Source organism: Pithys albifrons, chromosome 4 (assembly GCF_047495875.1).
Source record: "Pithys albifrons albifrons isolate INPA30051 chromosome 4, PitAlb_v1, whole genome shotgun sequence".
In the NCBI taxonomy this organism is placed as follows: Eukaryota; Metazoa; Chordata; class Aves; order Passeriformes; family Thamnophilidae; genus Pithys; species Pithys albifrons.
In genome coordinates this window covers 98,942,406-98,961,266 of record NC_092461.1, presented here as the reverse complement: position 1 = coordinate 98,961,266, position 18,861 = coordinate 98,942,406, and the positions used below count along the sequence as shown (strand labels likewise).

Here is an 18,861-nt window from a genome sequence, read left to right as displayed (position 1 = left end):
CACTCATCATCACGTAGAAATATAGACTCATAGAATGGTTTGGACTGGAAGCAATCTTAAAGATAGTCTGGTTTTAACTCCCCTACCATTGGCAGGTACACCTTTCACTAGACAAGGTTGCTCAAACCCCCATCCAACCTGGCCTTGAACACTTTCAGGGATGGGGCATCCACAACTTCTCTAGGCAACTCGTGCCACTGCAGCACCACTCTCACAGTAAAGAATTTCCTACTAATATCTAATCTGAACCCACTCTCTTTTAATTTAAAAATGTTTCCCCTTCTTCCATCATTACCTGCCCACGTAAAAAGTTGCTCTCCATCTTTTTTATTATTCCTTTTTAGGTACTGAAATGCTGCAATGAAGTCTCCACAGAGCCTTCTCTTTTCCACCTGAGCTCTCTCACTTATCCTCATTGGTGAGCTGCTCCAGCCCTCTGATCACCTTCATGGCCCTCTTCTGGATCCACACTATCAGGTCCACATCTCTCTTGTTCTGTGGATTCTGGACCTGGACACAGCATTCCAGGTGGGGCCTCACAAGGGTAGAGTAGAGGGGGATAATCACCTCCACTGACCTGCTGACTGCAACTCTTTTGATGCAGCCGAGGATGGGGTTGGCTTTCTGGGCTGTAAGTGCACACTGACTGCTCATGTCCAACTTTTCACCCACCAGAACCCACAAGTCCTTCTTCACAGGGCTGCTCTCACTGACTTCTTCTCTCAGTCTGTAATTGTGTCTGGGATTGCCCTGACTCAAATGCAGAACCTTGCACCTGGACTTCTTGAACTATATTAGGTTCATGTGGGTCCACTTCTCAAGCGCGTAAATGACAAAATCAATAGAAACTATATTATAGTAAATACGAATGAAGTCTAATTTAAAATGATACAGTTGATCAGATGTCAGCAACCTTAAAACCAGTCATCATGTCCTTGTCTTGTTTTCTTTTAAATCTGAGTTTCTTCTAAACCTGGGGACATGAAATATCTGTAATCATGGCAACTCAATATTGCCCAGCAAATTTTTTTTAATCCTTGTCTAATGTCAAAATCTAACAAAAGGGCAGGGGCCTAAAACACATTATGATTCTACAAGCCTCTTAGCAATTGCTGGGTAAATAGAGGAGAAAGACCTGATAAAAGCAAAACATTAATAATTCTGCTTTACTCATCACATTTGGCAATGTTCAAATGGTAAAATAGCAGGCAGATTGCTCTGGACTAGTCACCACAACAGAACAGCACAATCCACATTGCATGGCAGTGGGGAGTGAGAGGATGCTAATGGGTACATATGGACATCGTGGGAACTGGATGTACTGTGTGGAACTGGGGATACAGAAGGGATCACACTGGAGTATGAATTTAAAAAGAAAATGAATAGCAGATACTTCAGCACTTAATTAGCTAATGAGTTATATTAATAAGGCCGGACAGTAGACACCTTACTAGTACTGAACATAGTAAATGTCTGCTTCTCAGATGCGAGTTTACTTTTTCAGAACTAGTAGGATTATCTTCATACAACATTCCTATTTAAACATGGCTGTGTACTTTTCATATAATGACACTGTAGAAATAGATGCCAAACTAATTATGCATATACATAATTTCACATTATATTTAAATATTATCATGAAACAACCGAGCCTCAACAATCAAGCTTTTTGAAAAGCATGACTTGTACTTCAATTCTGCTTTACCCTAAAAAACTGAGCTAGCTGTATCAAACAAAAAAATCTACAAATTAGACTATAGACAATAACTACACAGTAACACAATAACTACAGATCTACACACTGGTCAGAATATAATCATTAGCACTTGATGTACAAAGCATGTCAGTTGAAGCATCTGCCTAGTGTGAGGCAATCAGAATCTCTTCATGCTAAACAAAGCAAACCACATGGAATTTATTCATCCTAAGCAACACCAGAGAGAATTAATGATTGAAAAGCATACAGAACATTCTGATGTAATTCAAGGCTGAAAACAGTGTCATCAGCGGATGGAACATCTTCTATCAAATTACTGAAATAAATTTATTACTCTGAAATTAGGGCCCTCAGTCATCAACCACATGGATTCATCTGTGGTAACACTAACAAGAATAGCGTGATGCAAAAATCTTCCCTTGCACATCACTGTCTGTCAGCTTACATTAAATAAATAATTCTTTATAACTCATTTCTCTAAAGAAAGGAAATTTGTGATGATGAAGAAAAAGGAATCTTTATTATTCAAGATTCACTAAAGTAATTGATAAGCAAAATGTATTTATGGTTTCAGGCTATTGTCCTGCTGAATTTGCAATCCCTTGCCTACTTATGAGTGATTGCACTACTGTGTTTTGCACTCAGAATTTTTCAGCTATTTCTCCTATTGCAGAATTTTTTATTACCAACTATTTCAGAACTGCAGCCATCAGTAAATTCATTTAAGCAGATATAATTACTTTATTTCTAAGTTTTAATTAGGGTTTTAAAGCGTTTCTTTAAGGGGGAAAAATCCTGCATATCTAACTGCAAACGCATGTCTAATGAACTATGACCTAGGGAAGACAGAAAGGTACCATCTTTTAATTATATACAATAAAGCATATTTCCAAATAAAACAAATATTAAAAGAATCAACCAGGTGTGCTTCTCAGCATGTTTTCAAGTAAGGTACTCAATACAGTTAGAATCAGATTCAAAACTCACAAGTATGGTAACGGAGAAAAGGAAACTAACCAAAAGAAAGTCTGTGGTTTAGCTGAGGCTCAGCCTGTCCCAAGGATTATACACTCGATATATGCAGTTTTGGTTAGCACTTCCCTTGAATTCAACTCTGAATGTGACAAGCCTCAGTAAGTCTCATTTAGCATTCCATCTAATAAGGAAATTGACAAGAAATGGAACTGAAGATCATGGCACACAAAAAAAAAAGAGAAGAAAAATAAACAATGAAGTTATTTCTATTATTGCAAGACTCACGTATTTTTGGAGTAGTTCATGATGCTAAAACAGCCTATTTCAGATCAACTGTATTTTTATCTATTACAAATATATAGCTACTGCTCTTTTGCAGGGGGATTAAAATATAGTGCTTGAAAAGGAATAAAGAAGTAATGTCAGTCATAACTGTGGCATAGAAATCCTCTGTACGTAAAGAAAGCAAATGTTTGTACTCTACAAGACTCGTTCTAAGAATAAGATTTTATGCTAAAATTATTAAATATTGAAATACATTTTATTTCGCCTCGTTAAAGAATAAGCTTTTATTAAATGTGAAATGATGTTTTGTTGTTTTCAATGTTATTAAAATATCTTACAATGCATAAAGTATAACTTGAATATTTTATATTTGATTTCTAAAAAATATTAATACAGATAAAGAAATATATATACCAATGTCCATTTCTGCCTGCCAGTTCATTTGATATCCAAATTTTTCCACTGAAAATAAAAGAAGCCAGTTCTTGAAAAATGAGATGTAGAGATCCATTTTTGCATCTAGTGAGTTTGCAGGAAACAGGATATTTTTTCTACTTTAGCTCTTTTAGATATTACATCTCTTCAAATATAGGCCTTATCTTTTGCCTTTCCAATAGTTAGGAAATATTAAATAGAATGATGGATACAGTGAAAATTTTGTGGACGATGAAACCAAGCATATTTTATGTAAGGCTCTGCTTCAAAGGCCTCATGTTTTCATGTTTTTCTGAGGTACAGAAAAATATTAATTTCTAAAACACTTTTAATAAGCCTACTTACTGTTTGTCCAGATTTTATATAATATTGTCAGGGAGCTTTGTTTTTCCCTGCAGCTTTGTGATCTCTACTATTGTTTATAAATCTCCTAATTCAAACAGCTTAATGCATTTCCTGGTGGATGTACCTACAGCTACCAGTCCATTATGTTCTACAACAGCTCACACAATGTCTGAGACCAGATTACAATATTCTTTTTGGCCTTAAGCCATCATGCAAAGGAAATGCATTTACATTCCAGAGGATTTTTGAATAAATTCTTGACATTGTTTGACATTACCATCAACAACTCACTTAACTAGGACAAAGGCAGACTCCATCATAGCTCAGCAACAGTGAGAAACAGCTAACCTTTTGATCATCTGTAATGCAATAATTGATCTTAAAGGTTTACTTGAGTACAGAGAAAGAAATAGAAGTAAAAAATTGATAGATGTGCATGGAAGCAGCCAAAGGTATGCTGGATTGAATCTTTTAATGCATTGCCTTTTGTTGTTGTCTACCATAGGAACAGCATAATTCCCTCTAGGGATCAAAATCACACAGTTATTGAAATATCCATTCCACAAGGACTGGAAAATAATCAACATATGACAAATGTATTCCTTTGTCACCTATCTCAGTCTTATTCAGTGTTTAATTGAAAGAAGACTTCTGTGGTTTCAGTATTCCAGCTATGCCACCTCTGTGCTTCATCTGAAAACACTGGAAAATTAAAAACTATCAGTGAATCCAAACACTTCCCAAGCTACCTTCTCCCCATGACTTTGCATAGTAATTGGATTTCACTAATAGCTTCTTGTTTCATTGAAAATCAAAATGATTTTTAAATCACTTATATGTTGAAATTGTACATACTCTGAGGAAACCTTGGTGGATTGTCGTTGACATCAGTGAGTGTGATATTTACAGTTGTTGACCCTGATAGCCCTCCGACCTGCCCAGCCATATCTTTGGCTTGAATGACAACGGAATAATGCTCTCTGGCTTCCCTGTCCATGTTGTGCAAGGCAGTCCTGATGACTCCTGTGAGAGAAAGAAAACAAACAACAAAAGATCAGAATTAGCTTGTTCAGGCAAGAGCATAGTCTGGGCAAAACTTTTCTGTTAAGGAAGGGTGGAACTAAGATGTATTTAGTTGCTTGTGTCATATATATAAAACACAATGCCAGATGCTGCTAGACAATCAACTTGCTCGAGGTTATGAAGAAATCAAAATCATATTTATTGAATCAATTGTTATATTATTAAACAATTAAGTCAACTTCTATAACATTCCTAGCCCAAAACTACATTGCCAAAATACCAGTGTTTTCTCATACACTACAACTCCTTAAATAGCTACTTAATAGAAAAACTAATGAATGGGAACTCTTACCCCAATGAATAAAACATTTTTTTAACAAAAGTCAATTTCTTAATTAAAATATGACATATCTTTTAAAACTACCCAAAAGCTAACTTTTCTTATTTGAAAAATCTCAAAAAATAATACTTTTGTATTTGGTACATGTCAAGCATGTAGATTTATATTTTTTAAGTGTGACTTACTTAATAATTGCCTGTAAACTGAAATATGAGTGTTTTATTGGTTTTGTACAGTACAAAGAGAAAACCAAAACTGAATGATCCTAAGATTCTATTCATTTTGATCCATCACCATCAAAATCCTTTTTTCACATTTAGTTAATTATACATGAAGAGGCAAAGATTAAAACAAAAGGAGGGACAGTCAACTCTGAGACCTCAGTTGCAGGTAGGGTACATATTCACCTGTGCTATTCACCCTGCTCATTTCTTTGATCACAGGCTGAGAGAAACATCGTGGAATTCAATCAAAGGAAATGTCCAGTCCTACGCTAGGGAACCAGCACATGCTGTGGACAGACAAACTGCAATGGAGCTTTTCAGAAAACAATTAGGAGCCATCCTTAAGATGGACAGGAGCCAGCAATGTGTCCTTGCAGCAAACAAGGCCAACAGCTTTCCAGGTTGCATTATGAAATGCATTGCCAGCAGCTCAAGGGATGGGATCCTTCTACTCTGCTCACCACTGAAGAGGTGAAACCTGGAGTGCTCAGTCCAGTTCTGAGCACATCAGCACGTAAAAGACATTGACAGACTGGAGTGAGTTTCATGAAAATAAATAATGATTATGCAAATTTATAAATATTACATTTTCAAATAACTAAAATTTTAGCTTAGCTTGTTTTGGACTCTTAAAGATAATGGTTGCCATAACTAGTAATAAAATATACCATAGAATGATCAGATGTTTCTTGTGGATAAATATTAAACATATAATAGCTACTAACACAAAGCATCTTAAGAAGTAGAGTCTTGCTGTTCTGGACAACCTTCTGTGCAGCGTGATTCTCAAGTTTTTGACTCCCAGAGTTTCAGATGATGTGAAAAGAATGGTTTCCAGAACACTTCTTGAACTTTAAAATCACTTTTGTTGCATTTCTTCGGTAAAACTATTTATTCATCATTACATATGGAATGGAAATTTTCATGTAGCTTATGACATTGTTTCCATTCTATTGTGAAAACAAATCACACATAAATAAGTAGATAGATCCACAAAGAATAATATTTTAAAGCATTCATGAAGTTTCAGAATTATTTTTCCACAATTCTGCACTCTTAAGTTCCTTTTCCACCAGAAGCATAGATTTTGGACAAGCAGGCTAAAAATAGTATACCAGCCTGTTTCAGTTCATCAGTACCTTTTTTTTCCTTAAATCAGTACATTTTAAACCAGATCTTTTTTTCAGATATGTGAGGATGATTATTGAAATTAATTACAACTTATACACATTATAACAGAAATTTATGGACTCATTTGGATAAAAGGAACTAATTTGATTTCAATATGCATTTTCATCAAAATAAATATGGTTCACAAATTAGGTACTACTGTTCTGAAAATGGATTTAACTGAAAAATAGGACTATAGGAAAGTATTAGAATTAAGAATCTCTTGCTTTGACTTTTTTTTTCAAATAAATTGCTTCAGTTTTTTACATTGATACCAAATATATCGGAACATTTCATGCATGTAAGAAGTATAGGAGTTTTTAGAACTTTCCATTTCAATTAGAAACAGATCAAATGTTACATAATAGAAAATCTGTCTCCTGTACTATCCTCATAAATACACTAGTCACATTTTCAAATGAATTTAAACAAATTCCTCTGTATTATAACTTTTCTTTTTTTTGTTTCAAGGGGTATGGTACTGAATCAATGCTCACAGAGAGCTAATACGGATTTGTGGATGACTAATCATTTGACCTCTCTCACTTGTATCAGATTATGAAAAATGACTCTTTTCTGAAAAATGAGTAAATAAAAATGGACAAGTTTTAATTTCAAAAGCTTGTATCGAAAGTTCAGAATAAGAAAACTAGTTTTAAACTTTTATATACTGAAGGCAGGATATAACAGGAGATTTACTTCCTTCTCTTTTCTTGGATGCATGTACATTTATACATCCTAAAATCATATAATCAATATGAGGGATGAACTACCACGAGGACCCTAATGCTTTATCCTTGTCACTGGCATCTCCACCAACAGTGTGGCAGTGGCAGTATAGTACTAAAATCATACATAATTTCAAATTTCTCTAATGATCCCAAAATGTGTAAGAAGAACTATCTTGGTTGCCCTTTACAATAAGGTAATATTAAAGGCTCCAGCAGTTTATTTAAAATTAGGAATTGCCCCTGAGTATCTTCTGTATACTTGGCAGGGGTTCCTATAAATCCCACAAAAAGACAGGAAGTTCATCTTAAGCAAGATATTTCCTTGACTAAAACAGTGAGAAAAAAACTGAAAGAAAACTGTCACAGTCTTTTTAAACTTAAACATAACTCTAATTTTGCTTTATATTTGTTAGGCAGCACTGTGACCCTGTTAACTTTTCAGCTGATTCCACTCCAATATTAAAAGAAAAAAAAAAAAAGACCAGCAACAAAACCAACACCAAAACAAAAAAAAAAAACAACCAAGATATAGACACCATTACAGATACATCTCATCTCGTTTCTGGTATTAAGAGAAGAATTTTTACAGAAGTTTGACTACTGTCTCAAAAATCATGTATAACATATGGAAGGCTATATCTGTTGGAATGGGGCTTAGAAAGACACACAGCTTTGGACCTCTGCTCTCACAAATGGTCATACCTATTTCCATCTTAAAAATTTAAGAGGTGTTTTTTTTCCACACAGAAGGCTCTCACAGAACACACATTTTGTTCTAACTTCTTTTCTAAATTTACTCATCTCTAAGTCACACCAGTTTTGGCAGAGTTTTTAATTTTATTTTTTGGTCACAATTTCTACTGCATTTTCCAATTTGAATTTATCTTCCTTGACCATGTGTGACATGAAAGCTACCTACTTTCCAGATAAGATTTTAACATCACCTTTTCTAACTACAACATTCGTATTTTTTATTCAGAGTACATGACCTTGGCAGATTCATCTACTATTGACTAATATACCCAGAGCATCTTCTTTCAATGATATTTCCAAATTAATGACACCAGAATTACTGTAGAACCATAGAATATCTTAAGTTGGAAAGGACCAATAAGGATCAGGTCCCACTCTGCTCCTCACAGGACTAAGACTAAACAATACGTCTTATAAGTAGTTTTATTACATAACAATATTTAATATAATTATGCTCCTCCTGCTCTTGCCCACAAGATATAAGCTTCTTCCTCTGTAATGACAATTCTTCATGACATTTTTCAATCAAGAAATTTCTCCATGATAGTCCTGCATTTATCCTCAAAACATCAGACAAAACTGCGAGAAAAGAACCCTCAGATGAAAGACTGGTGTGTGTACTGGCGTGGATAGCTCCTTTTCTTTCCTTTGACCCAATACTTCTGGATTTGAGAAGGTCCTGGAAATAAGTTTATTTTTGGCAAGTTCTACTTCTTCCTCCAATCTCTCTGAATTCATTCCTGATGCTGAATTTCAGTCAATACTTTTTTTCCCCCCAAGTATTTTGTAAGATATTTCTACGCTCTGTAGCATCTGTCAATGTGCTGCGTTGTCTCTTTCAGCACTCTGTGAAGAACAATTTTACTTGCATATAAGGAAAGATAAAATAGAAGATTCCACTGTAACTGAGACTGTAAAAATCAAGGTCTTTTAATTCAAGTGCAGACAAATATTAATAAAACATCTTCCACAGCCAAGTGCCTTACTATGCATTTACCAAAGTATTTCACTATGTACTTACCTATCAGTCTGGTACACTTGAAATAATTTATCTTATTACTTACACAAAATAACAACCCATTTTAAATTCAGTAACTACTGTAGAATTTTAGTTAGCTTTGCAGCCTAGACCTGCTTGATATCTGAATGGAACTGTCTGAGAATAAAACATAGTCCTTTTTAAACTTTTGAGCTCAAAGGTTTTCTATCTAGTGGGAAAAACAAAAAGCCCACCTAACTTCATTTTAATGACAAACTAGTTTGTCATTGCCATTTTCTCTGGTTGGAAAATTTCCTTTCTGTTGTTGGATCATGAGCCTGGTCACTAGAGATTTGATGAAGGGGCAGCAAGGGCCATGCCAGATCCTCCATATTTTAGTTTCTTATATATCTGTCTTGTCATGATTATAGCAAATTATGATTCAAATGTAATTTTAAATACCCATTTAACAACTGCTTAAATGTGGGATTTTACAATTTACTGAGGGATGTGAACTGTTGCAGGTGGTAATTTCATTAATATTCTTTTTACTTTTTGAATAAAAGCACTATTTTTATCACTACTTTGCTTTAGGATATGTATTTAGCTTATTTTACTGTAACAATGTTCTGAATATATTGTATATATTAAAATACATTTCAAAATCTAACATTATTCTACATTGAAAGAGAAAAAAATACAATTTTTGCACTTAAAGACAGATACTGCGCAAGTCAGGAGATACATTTCTTTATTCTTAACACTTGAAAATAAACCTCACACTTAGAACTCCCAATAGACTTTGACTAAGATTCTGACTCAGTTCGAACTATAACTGCAAACAGAAATGTGTAAATACAAAGCTTATGGTCATACTCTACATTCTGAATACTTCTATAAAAAAAGATGGCTTTAATCTTGGTCTTTGAGTCAGATCTGCTTTATATAAGTAACATTTTGTTCCTTGTCCTAGTTCAGCTGGAGGGACCGGCTAACCCTGTGTGTGGGTGATCAAACCTGTGTATTCTACCCCCTCTATTCATTCCCCAAGGTCAATGGGCCATCAGCAGCAGCTGCCCAGGGAGTCATTATCACCTTCACACTCAGCCTGAGGGGGCGGAGCTGCTAATGGGCCATCAACAGTTCAACACCCCCTGGCTCCCAGAGTTAATCACCCATTGTGTGAGTCCCCGCCCAGGGGGAGGGACTGGGTGCTCCCTGAGGGTACATAAGTGGTGGGTAAGAAGACTTTGGTAACTTCTCATTGGATCCAGAGGAGCAGCAAGACCTCGACAGGAGGAGATCCCCGCTCTCGCCCAGACCACAGCCCTCACCTCCACCAACAGGTTTTTCTTTTCCTTTTGCTCTGGACTTGGGGGAGCCACAGGGGTCTCAGCACAAGGGCAAACAAACCCCCTTGGGTTTGTGCCCCAGGACACTGGGTTATACTGCTGGGTTTTTGTGAGTTGAAAGCAATTTCCCTTTTGTGTCAGTGTTGTCATTGTAATATTATTATTAAATTTTAGCTCTGACTTATAATCTCTCTCTTGTGGTGAATTCATTTCCCCTGCTGGTTCACCTTCAAACCAGCACATTCCTTTACCAGGATACCACTAGATGTTTCATGGTTTGAAGTCACAGCACTATAGAAATAACAATTAGTGGTCAATTTTCTTCTCTGGTCATGATTATAGCACTGAAAGACATTATGCCCTTTCTTAAGAGAAATTATAATTGAAATGAAATACTTGAATCCAACAGTTAAAGATAACTGCTAAAAAAAACCCTAGAAATTACTGCAGGAAAATGTTTATTTTAAAAGGAAAATAGTAAGAGAGTTTAAAGAAATAAGCTAGAATACCATTCACTTGGTGAGGGATTAACCAGACTAGTTGTACTACAATAAATGGCCCCAATGAATGGGAAAAAAATAATTCTATTCAAATTATTATTAGTAAATATAGCCTTTTCTGAAATCCCTGTGAGTAACAGACTAAAATTACCAAAAAATTCTTATGCTGAAGGCTCCTAAGTTAAGGAATCTCAATAATGTTTCACTAACTTAAAAATGTATTTAAAAAGTAAAGAAGGATCTGTACCCTAACAGGGTGTGGGGAGAAATACTCATATAGTAACAAGTGACTGTTGGTTGCACAATTATACAAAGTATTAGATCAAGATAGCTCTGAAATATACCTAGATACAGATATATGTGACTGACATATATCTTAATGTGATTTAGATACTGAGGACTTCTCCACAGTAGTTTACTTGTCAGGTAGGCAAGCAGATGAACCAAGCAAATGATGTCAGTGTAAAGGCAAGGGCAAAAAATGCTGAAAGAGATGAAATTACTCATTAAGTGCAATGTCTTCAGGCATAAACTTCTCATAGGCGCATTTAATCCTCGGTGAGAAGGAATAACCTTATGACATGTGATGAACAAAACAATTAAGTAAAAAGGAGATGCATTCAGTAACCTCTGAACATAGCAGATGGGAATTAAGTACATGAGTCTTCTCAAAGGAAATCCAATCTGACAAGAAAGCTTAAAACTATCTGAAAACTAACTGCTTATATTTGCAAGCTTTAGTAATACTGCTCTCTTAAAATAGAATTGACAGCCAGTATTGAACATTTCTTCTTGTAATGTCACATACCTTCCGACCTACACAAATACGCATTTAATCTGTAGCTTGAATGAAAACGACAAAGTAAGAGACAGCTGAAGTTTAAAGGTGCAAATATTTCGCTAATAAAACAAAGCTCCTTGTTCCTTCCTTCATAATGAAACAAAACAAAGATGGAGCCTCAGACTTGACCTCATATTTCTCACCTACTATTAAGACAAAGTAAATTTTTGTCTTTAAAACTCATAATAACAAATCTAAATGATTGGAGATAATTAACACAGTTGCCTATTATGTTGCATAATACTTTAGTTTCTTTTCAAAGTAGATCATCTTGATAAGAGGTCAAGAAGAGAGACAATGACTATAAGCATAGCCCTCTCCTTTCAAATAGGTTCAAAGTGATGTCCAGCTAATTAAACAATTGAATGCAACATACAGTCTTGAAACGATTCCACATTTGGACAAAATCTCATGTGCTCACTAATTTAATTACAACGGACTGACAAGGTCAAGACACGTAATTCAGATAATCTGATAGTGAAAAAGCTGGCTCAGCCAACAGACCAAGCATTTACATAGTGGTTGTGTTCTTTTCTGCTTGTGATACTTACCCATTACATACCCATGAACATTCTATTGAACTGCAATGCTTCACTGACCCATGCATAACATGCTAAGGACCTTATAGCAGTGTGACATAATTTATAACTGTTGTAAGTAATTTAGAGTGCACCCTTACTGAGAGCTTCAGTATGCTTATTTGTAAAGTATGCATGAAATACAATGAGACTGGTGGCAATGTGGAAATGTGAACATTTTTTTCCCATGTATCCTAGGTACCTGAATTACAGTGAAACCAATTCTGCTTGACATATTTTGACAGTGTTCATGTAAGCTAATGTCTGTTCAAAGCAAAATTGTTAAATACAACCAGCAGAACACCATAAACAAAAATCCTTAGTTGTGGGAAGAGCTCTAGTGCTCGATTTAGTGTGTAAGAGCATATACACATATAGATGTATATACATGCATATATGTTACAAGAACTATGAGTAACTGCTTTCCTTAAAGATTTTTGAAAGAAAAATACTAGAAAAAAACATTATCATAATACTTATTGGCAAAGAAAAAAATCTAACAAAAAATGTATAAATTCACTGAAACCTCGATACTTGTATAAAAATCTCAATTTGTTCACAGAATAAAAAATATTAGTTCAAACTATGCATAAAAGAAAAAATATTTAACTGCACTCTGGATAAACATAATGCTGACTAAGGAACCAAGGCATATAACAAATAGATATTTTGAATGCTGAAAATATGTTTGTGGCAGCATTAAGAGAACCATAATTTTCGCAATTTTCTGATGCACACAAAAATGCTGAGGATGTTATAAAGATAACATTAGAGGGATCCTATTTTAGAACTTCTGATACATATTTCCATGTTATTTTCTTTCTTCAACTCCACATCCACACAATCTTTGTGTATTAGGTAACATAATAGGTAGCTATTGACTTCTGTTGAGACTCAATCAGGATTCATTGACTTGAGAGTTAGATATTGATCCAGTCAGAGAAAACAGTAATTTCTACCTGGAAGTACAATAAATCTTACAGTTGGCTGGAAACAGAAGTCTTTGTTGTTCCTTTGCTACATGTAAATTGCTATCAAGAAAATGACTACTGAATTATTGGTGTAGCTTGTTTAAATTGGTACCCTCATACTACCATGAATTAAAAAAACTTCACAATAAGGTCACACAAAACATACAATATGACCACTTCTTGACACAACTCAATTTTACAAAGTTGTTTCTCTTTTTAATTTGAGTGACAACATTATTCTGTGAGGTGCTCAGTCTCTGCTGTACATATTAGCACTGATTTGAAAAAAGCATGTTTCCATTTGAAACTTTTCTGAATTCAGACAAATCACAAATCTAAAAATAGAAGCTCTGACTCTTAAGAGTGTTCCTGGAGCAAGCCTTACTTAGAAATATCTCCACATACATTTTGTTATAAGTCAGGACTTTATCACAGATCTGACCCACAGTGAGGGAAGTTAGACAGTTTTATGAATGAAAACACACGTATCATGATTTCATACACCACATATCACAAAATTGTATGTGGGGTTATGGAAAGGCAAAGGCAAGGCAAAGGCAAGGCAGGCAAAGGCAAGGCAGGCAAAGGCAAGGCAGGCAAAGGCAAGGCAGGCAAAGGCAAGGCAGGCAAAGGCAAGGCAGGCAAAGGCAAGGCAGGCAAAGGCAAGGCAGGCAAGGAAGGCAGGCAAGGAAGGCAGGCAAGGAAGGCAGGCAAGGAAGGAAGGATCCTTTTCATCTTCCTACTGATGCCAAAGGGGTTTTTGTTCTGATTTTCACATTTTGTAGATTTTAGGAACACAGTAGTTGTAGATTTTTACAGGGTTAATATTTCTAACAATTTAAGTTTAATGCCTTTCTATCACTACCCCTGTCCCAGAACAGGGAGCTCAAATTCCTTTAGTTAATTAATCTTGTTTAGACTCCTTTCCAAGGTAAAGAGCTGAAGGATATCAGAAGGCCTACAGAATGAAACATAAACACAGGTCAGAGTGACCCAAAAGCCAAAACTGGATGAACTCCAAGAGACCTTTGTGTGCCCGAGGAAGAAGAGCTGATGAAGACAGAGGGTCCTGACGACCCCAGACCCAATTCCAGGGGGTTGGACCAGGGGTGGGACTGGGGCTGGACTGAGAAATGTGTAAAGCAATGATTGGAGGGATCTTATTATAAAAGCCATGGAAACAAGAACTGAGGCACATGCATGTCATCCTGTATTCCTGTGGGCTGTAGGCCCTGTGTTATTAAAGGACCTTTACTTTTTATCTTACCCTACACTGACGTGCTCAGAGTCCTGTTTTTGGGGGGAGGGTCATTCATGGCATCACTACCTACCATTCTCATGTAAAATAATCTTTGTCTGTACCTTCAGGTTTCATTTTTTCCTCTAAGAAAATAATAAAATCTACCAACTAAGAACTCAATTACGTTGCTCAATCACCACCCAGATTAATAAACTCCAGTAATCGACATGACTCTATGAATATAGCATTTTTATAGCTGCGTAACACATTTTCAAATGTGCCTTTTCAAATCAGCTTGAAAACACCAATTTGATTAAAAATTAAACAACATAGCATACTCTAATATTCTAAACTTGCACTAAACCAACATCAGCTGTTTAAATATAGAAAATTTCCAAGAGGAATTTTTTACTGACTGAAATGACATACCAAAATATTTTTACATAATATTGAAAGCCAGTATTAAAAACCAGCATGACCAAAGATGAAGAATTGAAATACAGATTTTTTACAAATATTTTTGAAATTGTAACAAATGAAATACAAATGCTTACAAAACTCTGCCTACATTTCTTAAGTAAGATTTTCCTAAAAATTACATTTTCAATTATTTACTTTTCTTGATATGAATTCGTGATGTACAGAGCACAAGAAAACATATCAATAGCAATGTCAGAGAGGTTTTTTTCCTTCTTTGTGTTTCCATCAGTGGATATACTTGCCTTGTGAGGACATGGAATGACTTAGAAAAGTGGACCTCAATACCCTCTGTCTCTCCTTTCTAAAGCACATAAAATTTTCTGAAATTGCTTCTAATTTTTCCCTTCTATATCCAAAATTCACAGTAGGATAACACAGGCAAAAGATAATAAGCTTATCCAGATTTACAGTTTGGTGCAGAGTCAACAATTGTTCTAAATGCATGTGCTAAATAATCACATGATCATTCATTGAAACTTCTTCAAATGTAGTTGTAAAATAACTAGACAATAAACTTTCAATAAAAGAAAGCAAAGCTGTCTTCCTAAATATGATTGATCTTAAAATTTACTGTTACTCTAACTTCTGAATATGAATTACAATTAAAAAATAATGGATTCTGCAGTCTGCTAACCTCTAAGAGCAGTAAGAATGCTTTTGAAAGTTCATAAGCAATAAGGCTGTTTATTTAAGATCCAGTCATTCACTTTGCTGAAGTACTTATCACCAGACTAAGTTATTCTCCTTGATCTAATTGTTCTTGAACACCACATCACTGGCTGTATAAAAATGCACCATTTCTAATTATATTGCCAAAATAAACCAGGTTCAGATCAGTATACCGGTTTGCACTCTGAATTCTCAGCATTCTTCTGAAATTGAATTAAGCACATAAATTTATTTGCCCAGTGTTTTCTTTGTATATGTCTGTAGAAGAAGTCCTTCCTCTAAATTTAATCTACAATAACAAGCTCTGTATGTGTTGCTCTGTTTTCTAAATCTCTTGAATGATCTGAAGGAATAAGAAACAGCACACCTAAAGAAATTTACATGGATCTATATTTACAGTATCTGATATGTAAATAAAGAAGATAAGCTAATATACAAGGCAAGAACATATACAATCCATGGTACCAAGATGCCAGACATGCAGAATCACAAACAGAATAGGCAGGGTTTTTTCCAGTGCAGAAAATGCAGATATTATGGCCTGCTGTGTTTGGAACTGTCAAATGTTTTCCTTGTCCACTCTTCTTAAGGTCTTCTTAAAGTACATACATGATAAAGGTGAGCAGGACCTCATGTTGTCAATCTTGGTATCGTATAAATCCAGATGCTTTAAGATAATGAAGTTGTGCTGATTGACATGGGGAAAGAACCTTATCTTTTATTTTTAGGCAAAAAGCTTCTTACTCCGATTAGGACTAAGTTGTCACTCCAGTAATCTAGCTGATGAGTTTTTGCTCTGCAGGTGTTACTGGAGACAGGAGCTCACATCAGGGTAGAGTGTCTTCCATGATATGAAGAGTAAAATAAATATATTTGCTTCAGTGTTTTGAGGTCAGGAATTGGATGCACAGACAGCATTGCCTATTTGGGCCATTTGCTTCCTTTTCCGAACAGGAAATTAAATTTGAGTTTATCTCTACTTCCAATCCTACATTTTCTTTTGTGCTTAAATTTTAGACTGTCCAGAGTTTTTTACCATCTGGTCTTATTGGAGAATGCACAAGTGAAACCCACTTTTTTCTATAGGGTCAGAGTGATGCTCAAATATACAACATACAATAATTACAGAAAGAATCTTTGTGAGTGGTGTATTTCTACTAATGGAATTCTCGTTGTAAAAGTAACACTGCATCTTCTGAGACAACCTTTAAGGAGTATTTCTCACCAACAGTGTGAGAAATAAAATTCTGACCTCCTAAAGCTCAGCTACTGCAAATTATTCCAAGTATTGGAAATTAGATCTAAGTCAGAGTGTGCCTACAAAGAACTACGTTTGTCCTGGATCTAGGACAGTTATTTGCAAAACTTAGTTGGGAGAACTCTCAGGAAAGTGACAACTAAAATGAAGCCTGCATATTTTAAGGAATTTCATATTTGTTGTTTATGTAAGAAATAAGAACTTCTAACGTATAATTGACCATAAAGTGAAAATGGTGCACAGTAACTGTTTTAGCACCAATAGAGGTTGGCCATTTATGTTAATAAGAGTTTCTTAATTTTGTTTAGAAACTCTTCTATATTTGCAAAATTCCCTTTTAGTGAGGAACATTTTTCTGTGTATGGGACAATCTACAGCTTGAGCTGAGAGGATATATTTTCCTTAAAAAAATATTATAAATACTTCCAAAGACTTAGAAAAAGTTGTATTCTGATTGTTAGGAGACCAGAAAGTAAAACTTAAAAATATATTTTGACATGCATACAAATTTCATGTGGTGATCCATAGCAATGATACACTATCACTTGGGGGTTTTTATGAACTGTGTTGCAGAAGCCATTTACAGAAAGATTGGAGCACATACTTTTGTTACCCTTTTTCAAAGATTTCATTTATCAAAGGATGATGACTTATATATCCTTAGAGTCTTGAGATAATTTAAGGGTCTGTATACATATAGTTTGCAAAGGACACAGTTATACTGCTCTGGTGTGAACAATTTTTTGTTTGTTTTTTTTTTAAAAAAAGCACTAGCAAAATAATTTTCCTTACACAATAGCAAGATGATACAGATAAAAGGTGAAATTTTCAATGATAAAAGCCTGAAAACAGTGACTTAAAAACATGGTATGCAATTAAGTGTGACCACTTATCCCTGAGATATCAGCCCTAACCCTGGGCAATGAAATTTTGAAGCATTGTATTCATCCTTAGTTTCTTCTATCTATAAAACTGATTTTCAGAAGAATAAAAGGGACATGTTTTAAGATTCAGTCTTGATGTGTAAAACAGGGGACAGTAATTAGATTAAGGAGAAACACGTGTGGACATTTATTATGTCCTGCATAATACTACTACTTATTAACTACTGATAATTAATGACTGCAAAAATAATATTGACCAAATAACAGAACATTTAGGACCACAGTCCAAACGGTCCTGTGTTGGCCTATCATTTGTCAGTTCATCTGCCCTATCAGTGCCAGGTGAGCATCATAAATAGGGACTTCTTTGTTCTGGGGAGTGAATGAATGTTCATGACAAACCACCAGATGAACTGCCTCCTTGCTGCACCTACTTCTGACCTAGAGTTCCTTCCAGTTTTCACATGTAACACATATGAAGCACAGCAAATACTTAGGGATAATGAGAAAGCAGCCCTTGCCAGCTGGCTCCAGAGCAGTTCCTTTGACCCATGGTTACACACCCATCACATTTTCAAGTTCTAGAAAGGTGCTGTTAAGACTATGACTGCTGCATAATATATGTATGGAATTCATACATAGATTACCATCACATCTTTATTTCAGGAAAGATGCTATACTTGAGAGTCTGGAGACACACAATGTCTTTCCTTGCAACATTTGTGGTTGTGGCTCTGCATTTTACAAGTTCTCACTATTTATTTGAGCTTAACATATCCAACACAAAATGAACCTTTTTCAAAGTTATCCAATTCCACATAAGTGTTTTTAGGGAGACACTTTTGAAAGCTATAGGTAGCAAAGGACTGAAGATGTCTGTGTATGACAGTCCTGCATAAAGACCATAAATGTTCATAAATCTGAAAAAAAATGAATTTTTGATATACCACTGTAAGACTACTGTTATTATAAAGGCACATCCAGAAATTGACTTGTCAGTACCTGGGATCTGTGAATTAAATTCCTACTTTAGAATGGCATAAAGAACTTCTCAGAATATCTGTTTACTGAGTTTAGTGAGTGCTATATTTAAAGGGACATACTGAGTAAA

At 35.2% G+C, this 18,861-nt stretch overlaps 1 protein-coding gene across 7 annotated transcripts in view; it reads right to left on the bottom strand.

Moving 5' to 3' along the window:
• CDH18 (cadherin 18) overlaps positions 1-18,861 on the bottom strand; it is a 248,773-nt gene that overhangs the window by 67,497 nt on the left and 162,415 nt on the right. For all 7 annotated transcript variants that reach the window (XM_071555022.1, XM_071555019.1, XM_071555017.1 and 4 more), the window contains one exon: positions 4,613-4,780. In XM_071555022.1, the coding sequence (XP_071411123.1) occupies positions 4,613-4,780 (168 nt within the window). The remainder of the gene's footprint in view (positions 1-4,612; positions 4,781-18,861) is intronic.